Genomic DNA, 12705 nt, shown 5'->3' with positions numbered 1-12705 from the left:
AATATCACCCACCACACTAATTACTTACTCTCTCTTACCAATCAAAACATCCATCAGCAACAGTAGTGTAGTTAGTTTGTGTAGATATAAATATAACTTTTATTCAGATCTTGTACAGTAGTTTGAATAAAAGTCAAAACAATTGGATCAATCATCGAGCACTAGTTAGAGAGAGAAAAGACCGACGTAGTCGTAAAGAGTAGAAAATAGAATAGAGAAAGAGTAAAAAATGACGATGGATACATTAGCATTACCCGGACAAGACTTTGAGCGTATCCCTGTTGATGTCTTGCAAACAAAAGCACACATCACATCACTGGATCTCAGTTATAATAATATCAAGTTTGTATTGTCAGCCGATAGATAGTAGATAGCGATATATAACCAAACACTAACATTGATCGACTATCTATTCTATAGAAAAGTAGAAAATATAGGTAATTTAACAAAGTTATCAACATTGGTACTAGATAATAATCAACTAGGAAGCAAGAATGATTTCCCAAGTTTACCATCTTTAAATATTCTATCTGTTAATAATAATAATGTATGTGAATGAAGCAACAAGATAGAAAGAAGAAGAAGAAAACGAACGATTTGGATCACATAGATTATCTAACAACAAATTAATTAATTAAACATTTAGATTGATGATTTGAAAGTGTTTATTGACTCGATCAAAGATAAATTCCCAAACCTTACACATTTATCCCTTTTGAAAAATCCAGCTTGTCCAAGTTATTATGTATCAGGTACTGATTATAGTGATTATCAAAAATATAGGTAAGAAAGAAAGAAAAAGACAATACACATGGTAGAAGGAATGTGTATTTATGATCTTTATTTTTTATTTTAGATATTATGTACTTTTCCATTTAAAGAACTTAAAGTTTTTGGATATTTCACCAGTCATGGCAGATGAAGTCAAAGAGGCACAAAGACAAGGTCTTTATTCATTGGTTGCAAGACCAGTTTCACAAGATGCTCTTCCCGAAGAAGAGGAAGAACATTTCAATGGATTATCACAGGAATTGACACAAGAAGGTAAAGGAAAGGCTGGATTTTCTGTTTCAAACTATGTCTACTATGGAAAACAATCAGAAGGAAATAGATTTATTATGAATGATGATTTATAAAAATATAAATAGTATCTATTTATATTTATATATATATCACACAAACACAAACACAAATCAAATCAAAATAGTTTATAAAAGATGTAAAAAGAAAAGAAATTATTATTATTTATTTTCATTCCCAATTCCAACCAACCAACAAACCAATATCAAATAACCAATACCAACCAACCAACCAATATTAATTAATTATAAATGGAAAAGAAATTTTATTTATTTAACCAAAAAGTCAGTCAATCAACAACAAAACATACATATCAATCATACAATAATAATTATAATAATAACTACAACTACAATAATAACAACTCAAGTCGAATGAAATTATTTATTGAGAGAGAAGATTCCCTTTTAGAAAAATGGACCAACCAAAGCAACAAAGTCAATAACAACAATTAACAACATTATTATAATTAGATAGATTAGATGGGAAAAGAAGAAAATCATTATTATTTTATCAAGATTTAATAAATAAATGAATAACTCTTTGAAAATCTCAAAAGAAAAGAAATGGATAAAGTTGGTTTGGTGGTTTGATTTTGGATAGACTTTTTTATAGGTTTTTAGAAAAAAAGATACTAATATAGTTTTATTTGATTTAATATATTAAAATCGAATAAATTGAATTTATAATTACTTGTAATAGTAGGTGGTAGGGTATAATAAATATTATTATTATTATTATTTATAATAATATTGAATATATGAGATAGAGAGATATGGAGGGGGATATGAGTAATGTTTCAGATTTGTTGTTGTTTAATATTATATGTTATTGTTCTTTGGTTTTTAAAAGTAATAAATTAAATTAATTTGATATTATTATTATTATTATTATTAAATATTTTGAATATTATTGTTATTATTATTAAGCTGGCATAATGGCAGCTGATGAGGGAGAGGATTCAACACTTTTAGATTGTTCCTTTTCTTTTTGGAGGATGGTGCATGGTGGTTCAGAGGCAGAACTGCTACTTCCAACGTGAGCATGGATTGGTTTCTTTGCCATTTGTCTTTCCTCTTCTTCATCTTGAAGTTTTTGGATCTTGCGAGCTTGAACAAAACTCAAAGCTGTGAAAAGTACTTGTACAACAGAGATACCATCGGTGGCAGCCATACGAACCAAATCAATTGGATTCTTGGCAGTTCCCTTTCCAAGAACCATTACCAAACCTGTTAAACCACCCAATACAATAGTTGTAATAACTTCAATAATCATCATTAATTTCCACCATTTTGTCTAAACCCAAAAAAATAAATAAAATAAATAAATTAATAAATAAATCATTCTTATATATTTATGTATGTATCTAGATTATATTTACCATTGAATAAAGGAAACAACATAAAAAGACTCTTTTTTGTTCACTACATGTTGAACCAACCATCATTAGATATGCACGACTGATAATTTCGAAACCAGCACCAATCAAGGTGACTGCATGAAAAGCTATAACCGCGTTGTACCATACTTGTCCAGGTAATGTTTCAGCGGCTCCCAATCCTTTTAATCCTAATGGTTTGTTATATATAATAGCTCCCAAACTACCTGCCAATATGATTACTATAGTCGACAACCATAGGAATACTCTTTAAAAAAAAATATTAAAAAAAAAAAGAAAAGTTAGAGAATTGAATAATGATCCAAAATAATAATAATATTTGTTTATAAATATTATTTACCTTGCTCTTCCAAGTGCACCCATTATTATAATTACTATTTACTATAGGGTTTTTAATATTTAAGTTTTTGTAATAATGGATACTCTATAGTTTATACAATCACTAGATTAATTAAAAAATAATGATTTTTGTTTTTTTTTTCTGGATAATAATAATAAAATAAAATATTATGGATTCTAAAAACAGCTTTGCGTCTTGTTGTTTGTGTATGTGTTTGATTGCTGCTGGAAATGGTCGTTATTATTAATGATTATGATTATGATGATGGTTGGATAGTTGGTTGGCTTGTTTGATGATGTGTACAATATAATTTCTAATATAATCTGTTACCAAAACCGTTTATCTATAATAACAATTTGTTAACGAGAATAGCAGGCGTATTATTATGAATAAAATAAATAATTCTGTCTGGAATAATAATAATAATAATAATACTAATATGTCACCAACAGTTATAAATAAATTCAATAATAACTAGCTGCTAGGTTAGGGTCCGTACTAATTAATAATAATTTAAACAACACCCACCACTCACTCTTACCACCATTGAGAAAAAAAGTGTTGAAAAGGGAACAACCCCATTGCTCTTTTGAAACTATCTTGCAGGTGATTAATGTTATAAAAATTTCCATATTCTTGTTGGTTGTTTGTTTGTTTGAAGTGTCTCTGTGTGAGTGGGGGATTGTGAAAAGATGTATATACTGCACAAAACCACTTACCACCACAATCAAACTTTTTGTACAAAAGATGGAATCAATAGGGGGTAGTGGTGTATGTAGGTGCATGACGACCAATGCACCCCTCCACTACATTGATATAAAAGAATTAAGATAAATCGTCATCATCAATCAATCAATCAATTCATCCACCAATCCATCCATCCATCATGGTCAAATGATCAAACATTCCAACAACAATTGTTGTTCATGTTGTACGATTAATTGGTGGGTGTGAAGTGACACTTGATCCATACATCCATCCACCAACATATACATGATCTGTTTTAGTGAATTGATACATGTTAAATGGTGTACGTAAAAGTAGAATTTCTTAATTACTGTTTGCTAACCCATCTTCGTCATCTTGATCTAGATAGCATCTTCATTTTGATTATTATTATTATTATCTTCTCAACAAAGATTATGCATGACTATAGTTAATAATAGGGTATTTGTTGGTTATAATACTATAGTAAATAGACCCTAGTATCGATTTTTAAATGCCCGATCATTGCAAAGCATCGGTTTTCGAAAGCCGAAACAGATTTTTATTTATTTTTATTTTAGTTTCGATTGTGTTGAGCATCTTTGAGTTTCAACGAGGTTATTAGATGACCTACAAAACAACAATGATCATTGTCATTGTTTGATAGATTCTATAAAAACAACAAAAGTAATGATAAGATTAAAAAAAGATACAACTACAGCATCAGCAGCGGTAGTATCCTTATTCAGTTTAATATTAGCCATTGTTTTTTTGATTGGACCATCGTCATCACAAACAATTGCCCAAAGTGAATGTAAGATTTAGAGAAAATAATAATATTACAGCAGATAAAGTATTTATCTAACCTTTATTTATATGTTTCTCAGTGGATTCAGTTCAATGGTTAATATCACAATATGGACTTGGCTTCTTGGTAGCCAACCAAACAATATGTAACCAGTATTCAACTTTTACTTGTACCACTGGAGGTGCTGGTAAAACTATTTCAACAATGTATGTCTATCTATCATTATACATACACATACATATATTTATCACTCTCATATATTTATACTAAATATTATATTTTTTGAAAAAATTATGTAGAAGGATTGGATTACACCCATATGTCGAAATGGGAGCACCAGATGATCAAAAGAAAAATCTTGATTTCCCATCTTTGATAGATATATTTATCCGAGGAATCAATCAAGTTTCAAATCCATCTCTTAATATTCTTACAATGTTGAATAGATCTCCTATTCTTTTGTCACTTACGTAAGTGTTGTTAATTTATAGAATACACTATTCAACCTTTGCCAACCAACCAACTTATGTTATATCTTTTTTAAAAACACAGTGATGAAAATGATTCAACATTATTACAAGTTCCAATCATGCCTACAAACTTTACAAAATTATCCAAAATGTAAAAAACAAACCATATTAGAATAGATTAGAATCAATTTAATAGAGAGTAATTAATTAATTTTATTTATCTTTTTAGATCAATGTCAAATGATAAATATGAATGGAATGCCAATAATTTTTTTAATGGTTCTATTGTTCAAGAACTTAAACTTGGATCTTATGGATCTAAATTAACTAGTGTCTCTGTCAATGAAACATTGTACCTTCCATTATTAAAGAAATTAACTATATTCTCAAATAATGTTAATAACAAACAACTGGTATTTACTCCATCTTCATTCCCAAAACTTGGTGATTTAGAATGTTCATCTGAAGGTAATAGTTCATGGACCTATTCTGTTAATTGCACCACTCTTTACAGGGCATATCTATCTGCTCTAGAATCATCCCATATGCATTTTTCAATTCAAGATCCTTCAAATATGAGTTCTATGTATGTATAAAATATAAATATATCTATAATCAATTAATTATAACTAACCACTTTTACATATTTAAATATTAGAACATTTGATGGAAATATTACTTGGTCACCATCTGATCTAGGATTATATTATAATTTACTTAATTTGTAAGTAGTAGTAGAAGTAGTTTTATATATATATATATCTATTAAATCCCAAATACTCACTCACTCACTCTATTATTATAATATTCTCTAGAGAAATTACAGCAAGTAAAAAATTAAATACATATCCATTTTCAAAATGGCCACCAAAATTAGAATCATTCACAATAGAGTCTTTGATCGATATATCAATACCTCTCATACCTCTACCATCCACATTGAAATTTTTGTAAGTAATAATCATAATAAGATATTTTCCAATTATCAATCTTCTAACTATAAATATGGTTTCTTTTATTTTTTTTTTTAAAAGTAAAATGTCATCATCATCATTACAAGGTACTATACCTACACAAGTATTTTCCAATCTTCCTGCCAATTCTCATATCGATCTATCTAGTAACCCTGATTTATCAGGAACTATACCAGACAGTTGGTGTAAATATCACCTTTTCATTTTAGATACAGCAGTGATTGGTCCTCTGCCAGACTGTTTTTATTGTTCTATAAATGATACACTTGCCATTACAACAGACTTGGTAGCTCCATCTAATTTTGTTTGTGATTTCCAAATCTATAACAAAACAATCATTGTCCTATTCGGAGAAGGTAGAATTTATGGAAAGAATATGGGTTGGGCATATTCAATGGATTTAAATTCAATCATTCCAAATGAAATATTTTCGTATGTTAAATTAAAACTATTCATATTCAACAAATACTTATTAAATTTATAAAATTCTTTTTTTATTATTAGTTATTTGTATTTTAAAAATATAGGACCAATTGAAGAAAATAGAACAATTATGTTTCCAAGAGAACAAATTGATGGATTCAGAATTGTACCAGCTGGTATTAGAGTATTGGATGATTCTGAAAAGTTGGCCACTCAAGAACCAGGCAACATTTATCGTATATCTATTCTTTATGATTATTACAATTATTATCTAGATCATCGATTCTATCTTGAAAATGGAACTAAAGAATGTACCCTTTTCATGAATACAACAGATCCACAAGAATTGTCAGTTGTCACAATCGATTGTTATAATTTAACAACTGGAACATATGATCTTGAAACCACCAATGGCTATTATTCAATTGTTACTTCAATTTCAATTACTCAAGGTAAACATTTTATTATTACATTGAAAAAAAAGGTAAAAAAAAAATATTAATAATTTATTTTTTAATTTAATAATTTTTTATAGAATTCCATTAATTACAGGAGCATCATCAGTTAATATAAAATTTGATACCAATTCAACGATTGAAATATTTGGAACATTTAATAGTTTAGCAGACAATAATTCAGTTTGGATTAATGGGACTGGATGTACTATCAATAGTTTAAGTGAGACGAATATTATTTGTCAACTTGATAGTATGCCACATTTTGGGTATCAACCCATTACAGTCATTCAAGATGGATTCTCCTATACCATTACCATTTACAATACCATCGATTTTAAAACAAATCAACAAGAATGTTTAATACAAACCTATAATTGTTTTGGAAATGGTTATTGTCCTCTTATTGCCAATTCAACTTGTATTTGTAATACATTAAATTTCTATCAAAATTGTAGTAAAAGTAAGTAATGCCAAAAAAAACAAAAACTTAAATAATTATTATCTAACCAACCAATTTAAACAAAATAGATTACCCAAAGTCAATATCAACAACATTTACAAAAGATATATTAGAAATTAAATTTTATGGTGATTTTGGACCATATGGAGAGGCCAATCCTCAAGTTTACTTGGAACAACCACAAAACAACAACAATAATATTACTTGTAATGTTGTATCAATCAATCAAACATTATTAATATGTACATTGGATAAAATGCCATTCCCTGGATTCCCAACTGTTTATATTATTATTGATAATCTAGTTTTTAAATCAAATACCCAATTGAAAATTGATGGCTCATCCAGTACCTCATCATCAGATGAATCAAGTCAATCATCATCTGGAGAAACACCTCAATCAAAATGTCAACAACAACATTATTGTTATGGTCATGGAACATGTAATGATAAGGGTAAATGTGATTGCGATACTGGATATTTCCCAATTGATAATTGTAGAACTAAATGTAAGATAGCCCCAAAAAACAAAATATATATATTTAAAACTCACCAATTCCTATTTTTATATATTTAGTTAGTAATAGTACAACAAGTAATTCAACAATTATACCAGATGAAAATTATCCAAATACAATTATATCAATTGATGGAATTATATTTTATTTCAATTTAGTGTCAATTCAAGAGATTGATTTTAATGATAATGTATTGAGACAAGTTAATCCAACCAATCAATCTTGGAATGTTGTTTTAGATACTGACCCATTAACCAATACAACAACAGTCAATTATCACCTAAATATCACAACTGATATTATCTATGAATCCAATTCAACATCGAATCTAATTAATACTACAACCAAGGATATTGGAGCTTACTCACTCACCAATATAACATCAACTATTTCATTTTCACCTCTGGAGAGAATAGTTGATTTTGGTGACAATGCCATTACGATTTATCCAAACTCTATTAAAATGTCACTTGGTATAGAGTCTTGGCCATTCTCATCAAACCTTGCAACACTCCGTGTATTATTCTCAGTGTTGATCAATGATCAACAATCTCAAACACTCGATTCTTGTAATACTGACCAAACACTAGATATCCCAACATTCACCAATACCAATGATAATTCATCTATTGAATATCTAAGAGTTGTCAAAGACAATATTCAATTCTTTGGTAGATTTTTAGATTATATAGTTAGTGACAATGGAAGGAAATCTTATTCTCAAACTAAACTATTATCATTGGAACCATTAAATAATAATAATACAGATAATACAGACCAACTACAATCAATTGCCATCATTGGTATTAGTCTACCTCAATGTCAATCATGTCTTCTTGACCCAGATTTTACACCTTTACTTATTGACAAGGCTACTGAATGCACTGAACCTAGCAAGACATGGAGAATAGTGGTCGGTGTAGTAGTTGTCGGTGTTGGTTTGGTGGCAGTAGGTGTTGGCTCTGTCATGTTATTCAAAAAGATACAATATTCAAAATTACAACAAAAGAAAATGCAATCAAAATTAAGACAATTTACAAATAATAATAATTAGATAGATATATATAGATAGATATTATTACAAAGATTTTGAATAAAGTTTGACTTTCTTGAAAAACATCGTCACCTCACAATAGTTATGACTGTGTGTGACAGCTTGGAATTTGTTTGAAAATTACTCGACTTTGCCCACGTTTTATTAATTAAATGGTTTACTTCGTCAGTTCATTTTAATAAACTTTATACAACTACTAGTACTACGAAACAAGAGAAAGAAGAAATCAGGAAGAAACGAAAGATAGATCGATCAATGTTTTAAAATATACCTTCTTCTTCTTCTTCTTCTTCCCTCTTTGTACAATTAACGATTAATATTATTATATATATATAAATACACAACCACAACATATCTTCATATCTTATGTTATGATGTATTATACTGGTCAAGAGGAGGTTGATGATGATATAGTGAGCCATAAACAACAACAACAACAACGTCAACCATTGACCTCTAGAATCACATCACTGAGTAGTGGAAGTGAAGATGATGAGATTGAAACCGAACCTTCACTCACCGAAACTACTGCAGACGAAGACGACGATGATTCAAACAGTAGAGATACCAACACAGCCAATGATGAAACCAATCGAAATAGAAATGAACTTATATCTTCACAACAACATCTTCGTGGAGGTGGAGGAGGTGAAAACTATGAATCTATTTACACTTTGATTGATTCTGCAAGTATGTTTGTTATAACAAACAACAATTAAAAGAATATCTTGGTCATTAACACATATACTTTTATTTTTTTTAGAGGATATATTATCAGAAAAGAAAATAATGTTAAAGATGATATTGACTGATCATATTATGAATAATGGTACTCAACTTGATGCAAATAGATTCTCATCATTTATTAGACATGTCATGTCCCTTGAATTGGAAGGTTTGTCACCTGCCATTACTCAATCCAAACAATTCAAACAAATATTCATCGATCATTACTATAGAATATTTAAACAGGCACTCAAAGCATCAAACTATGATGAACTTTTATTACCATCCAATTTACTTTCAATCTACAATTCATCCTTGTTTATAAACCAACAACAACAACAATATTTATTAAATTCTCCTGAAAACCCTTTATTGTAAATTTTAAAAAAAAAGAGATAGATAGACAAACATGAACCAAAGATATTGACCTATTCATACATTTATAATTTATTAGTAACAAATTAAATACAGCAAGATATCAAAAGGAATTTATTGAATTGAATAAACTTGGTAGTGGTGGATTTGGATCAGTTTATTTGGCAAGAAATTGTAAGTCATATGATCCTCTTTTAATTTCTTTTTTAATTACCAATTACTTATTTTATTATTATTCTCTCTCTTTAGGTTTAGATAATCAAAATTATGCAATTAAAAAAGTAAACTTTACAATTAATTTTATGACTTCAACAGGACAAGGTAAAGTTGAAAAGATTCTAAGAGAAGTGAAAGCTTTGGCAAAACTTGATCATAAGAATATACTACGATACTATAACGCTTGGATTGAATTTAATACAACACCAGACCATAGTGGTAGTAGTAATCTGTCATCGGTTGAGGGAAGTTTAGAGACCAATGCAACAGATGATGAAGAGTCAAGTCTTGGAAAGGTAGAAGATTTTGATGATGAAAATAGTGATCTATTGTTTGAAGATAGTTCAAGTCATAGTTCAATTGTCAATGATATATTTAGTTTTAGATCATCAAATTCAAATATATCAATTTCAAACAATGATCAATCATCAACAAATGGTTATCTTGACAATTCAGATGAAAGTGATCAAACCGATGAATCGTCATCATCTTTGGAAGATTCTTCTGCAGATGATAGTGATGAATCAGAAGAAGATACAAGTTTTATAAATTTCAAGAAACCCAATTCTCCAAAAGGACAAATAGTTCCTTTTAATCCTCATCGATTAGATGTATCACAACAATATATTCCAACTTTAAATAATCTTGCTCCAACCATTTATAATCCTCATATCAACAAATTAAATAACAATCAAAATAATAATAGTAAGATTAGATATATTCTATACATTCAAACACAATACTGTGAAGGTAAAACATTAAGAGAATGGATAGATACAAGGGATTCAAATATTTCAATCGATACTATTTATTCAATATTTAAACAAATTGTAACTGGTCTTGCTCATATTCATACAAATATGATTCATAGGTAAATAATATAAAATAGATAGAAAATAATCAATTATCAATTCATTTATTAATCTTTTGGTTTTAATTTTTAGGGATTTAAAACCAGCAAATATTTATTTAATGAGACAAAAAGAAAAAGAAGATTTAAAAGTTATTATTGGAGATTTTGGACTTGTAAAGGATTTAACAATAGTAGATGAATCACGACCTGAAAATGGAAAGCCAAATGAAAATCAAAACTATAATGATTCATTCCTCGAAAAGAGTTCAAATGTTATCATGTTGACCAATGCATCGGTTGGAGTTGGAACATTCTCTTACAGTAGTCCTGAAATTATATCAGGTAGACCATATTCCAACAAGGTCGATATCTATAGTTTGGCAATCATTTTCTTTGAACTCTTATATCCATTCAATACAATGTCTGAAAGATCTGAATGTATTAAAAATTTAAAGTATGTACTAAAACAAAAAAAAAAAACCAAGATATACGTTGTTCTAATATCTATTTTTTATTTATTTATAGAAAAGGGATATTACCAGAATCATTTAAAATTAAATTCAAATATGAAAGTGAATTGATTTTAAAGATGATGAATATAGATCCAAATGAAAGACCATCAGCCGAACAATTAATCAAACTTTATTTACCAAATATATTAGCCCAACAGAGAACGACACCACCATCACCATCACCATCACTACTAACAACGCCGACACTTTGCAACTCAAAAGAAATTCATTGTCCTCATCCAACCATTGATTACAATAGCATGGACAAGTCTACATTAATTAAACTACTCTGTGACCGAGATAGGAAAATTAATGACCTACTACGAGAGATTAATGATTTAAATGAACTAGCAAGATCAGAAAATCTACGATAACCATTGGAAATTGTAATAAACGACAATTGTCAAATGATATATGTATGTTCTTTGTGTTCACCCATTCTTGTACTTTACAATATCTATTGGTTGGTTTATTATTATTTATATTATATATTGGTTATTACTGTTGTAATGATCATCTCCTTTATCGATAAAGATATCATTATCGTCTATTTAAAAAAGTATAATAACGTGTTTAGATCTTTCCATCAATGATATCTTGAACGTTGAGCTTTGAAACAACGGTATTGAAAGCATCAACACCAGCCTTATCAATCTTTGCGTCAATAACCTTGAGTTCCTTAATTTGTTCTTCTTGGGCTAAATACAAATTAAAGTATTAATATCGTAGCAACAATCAATCTCTAGCAGAGTCTACTATCATATGAAATATACATACACTTTTCCTTGAATTGAACGTTGAAACGAGCAGCCCATGGAGCAATATCTGGTCTGGCAAGGAATTCCTTGGTTTGCTTAATAACGTTGCTGTTCTTTGAGGCAGTAACTTGAGCCAAGAATTCAGCTTCAGTAGTGGCAGTAGAATATGATCTCTAGAACAAATATATGTTTAAAAAGTATGAGTAAACATATCTATCGTATACATTTATATCCTACACCTATATATCTAATAGATAATATCTATGTCTATCTATAATCTATGATCATCTTTATAGCAATGGTGATCTTTTTTGTTGTTGCTGTATTCTTTTATTTTCATTTCTTATCTTTTCTTTATTGTTCTCTGTACTATATAACCTACAGTTGACTTGATCATTTGTGAACCCAAAAGGGCGGATCTAGATAATCTAAACATTGACATTTCTTTTCTCTTTTAGTAAGTTAATATAAGAACAAAGAATAAAAAGTCGCTTTCATGAATGCATCAATGATCACACAACAGAACTCTATGATTTTTTTGTTTTTTTTTTTTTTTTTTTTTTTTCGTCGTACTAC

The 12705-nt window shown here is 28.8% G+C and overlaps 5 protein-coding genes across 5 annotated transcripts; 3 read left to right on the top strand and 2 right to left on the bottom strand.

The window, feature by feature from the left end:
- Positions 1–229: 229 nt before the first annotated feature.
- Positions 230–1136, top strand: DFA_10856 (uncharacterized protein; the record flags this gene model as incomplete). Its single annotated transcript, XM_004351054.1, has 4 exons — positions 230–342; positions 421–547; positions 647–783; positions 857–1136. The coding sequence occupies 4 exons, from the start codon at positions 230–232 to the stop codon at positions 1134–1136; spliced, it is 657 nt and encodes a 218-aa protein (XP_004351106.1).
- Positions 1137–2004: 868 nt separating this feature from the next.
- Positions 2005–2842, bottom strand: DFA_10855 (uncharacterized protein; the record flags this gene model as incomplete). Its single annotated transcript, XM_004351053.1, has 3 exons — positions 2005–2376; positions 2462–2726; positions 2820–2842. The coding sequence occupies 3 exons, from the start codon at positions 2840–2842 to the stop codon at positions 2005–2007; spliced, it is 660 nt and encodes a 219-aa protein (XP_004351105.1).
- A 1372-nt stretch (positions 2843–4214) lies between these two features.
- DFA_10854 (uncharacterized protein) lies at positions 4215–8689 on the top strand (the record flags this gene model as incomplete). The annotated part of the gene is made up of 12 exons (XM_004351052.1): positions 4215–4338; positions 4412–4538; positions 4885–4953; positions 5032–5388; positions 5461–5526; positions 5618–5752; positions 5837–6208; positions 6281–6435; positions 6475–6651; positions 6752–7117; positions 7186–7626; positions 7695–8689. 12 exons carry the CDS (start codon positions 4215–4217, stop codon positions 8687–8689), a joined length of 3384 nt encoding a protein of 1127 aa, XP_004351104.1.
- A 371-nt stretch (positions 8690–9060) lies between these two features.
- Positions 9061–11745, top strand: DFA_10853 (putative protein serine/threonine kinase; the record flags this gene model as incomplete). Its single annotated transcript, XM_004351051.1, has 6 exons — positions 9061–9379; positions 9453–9789; positions 9870–9964; positions 10040–10877; positions 10951–11313; positions 11385–11745. The coding sequence occupies 6 exons, from the start codon at positions 9061–9063 to the stop codon at positions 11743–11745; spliced, it is 2313 nt and encodes a 770-aa protein (XP_004351103.1).
- A 199-nt stretch (positions 11746–11944) lies between these two features.
- On the bottom strand, positions 11945–12571 carry DFA_10852 (uncharacterized protein; the record flags this gene model as incomplete). Its single annotated transcript, XM_004351050.1, has 3 exons — positions 11945–12069; positions 12149–12302; positions 12512–12571. 3 exons carry the CDS (start codon positions 12569–12571, stop codon positions 11945–11947), a joined length of 339 nt encoding a protein of 112 aa, XP_004351102.1.
- Between the last annotated feature and the right edge of the window lie 134 nt (positions 12572–12705).

This window comes from Cavenderia fasciculata (assembly GCF_000203815.1).
Source record: "Cavenderia fasciculata unplaced genomic scaffold Scf_EUAJFUG02G6ADK-5, whole genome shotgun sequence".
In the NCBI taxonomy this organism is placed as follows: Eukaryota; Evosea; class Eumycetozoa; order Acytosteliales; family Cavenderiaceae; genus Cavenderia; species Cavenderia fasciculata.
Note: the sequence above shows the minus strand (reverse complement) of the source record. Positions and strands in the feature narration are given on the sequence as shown.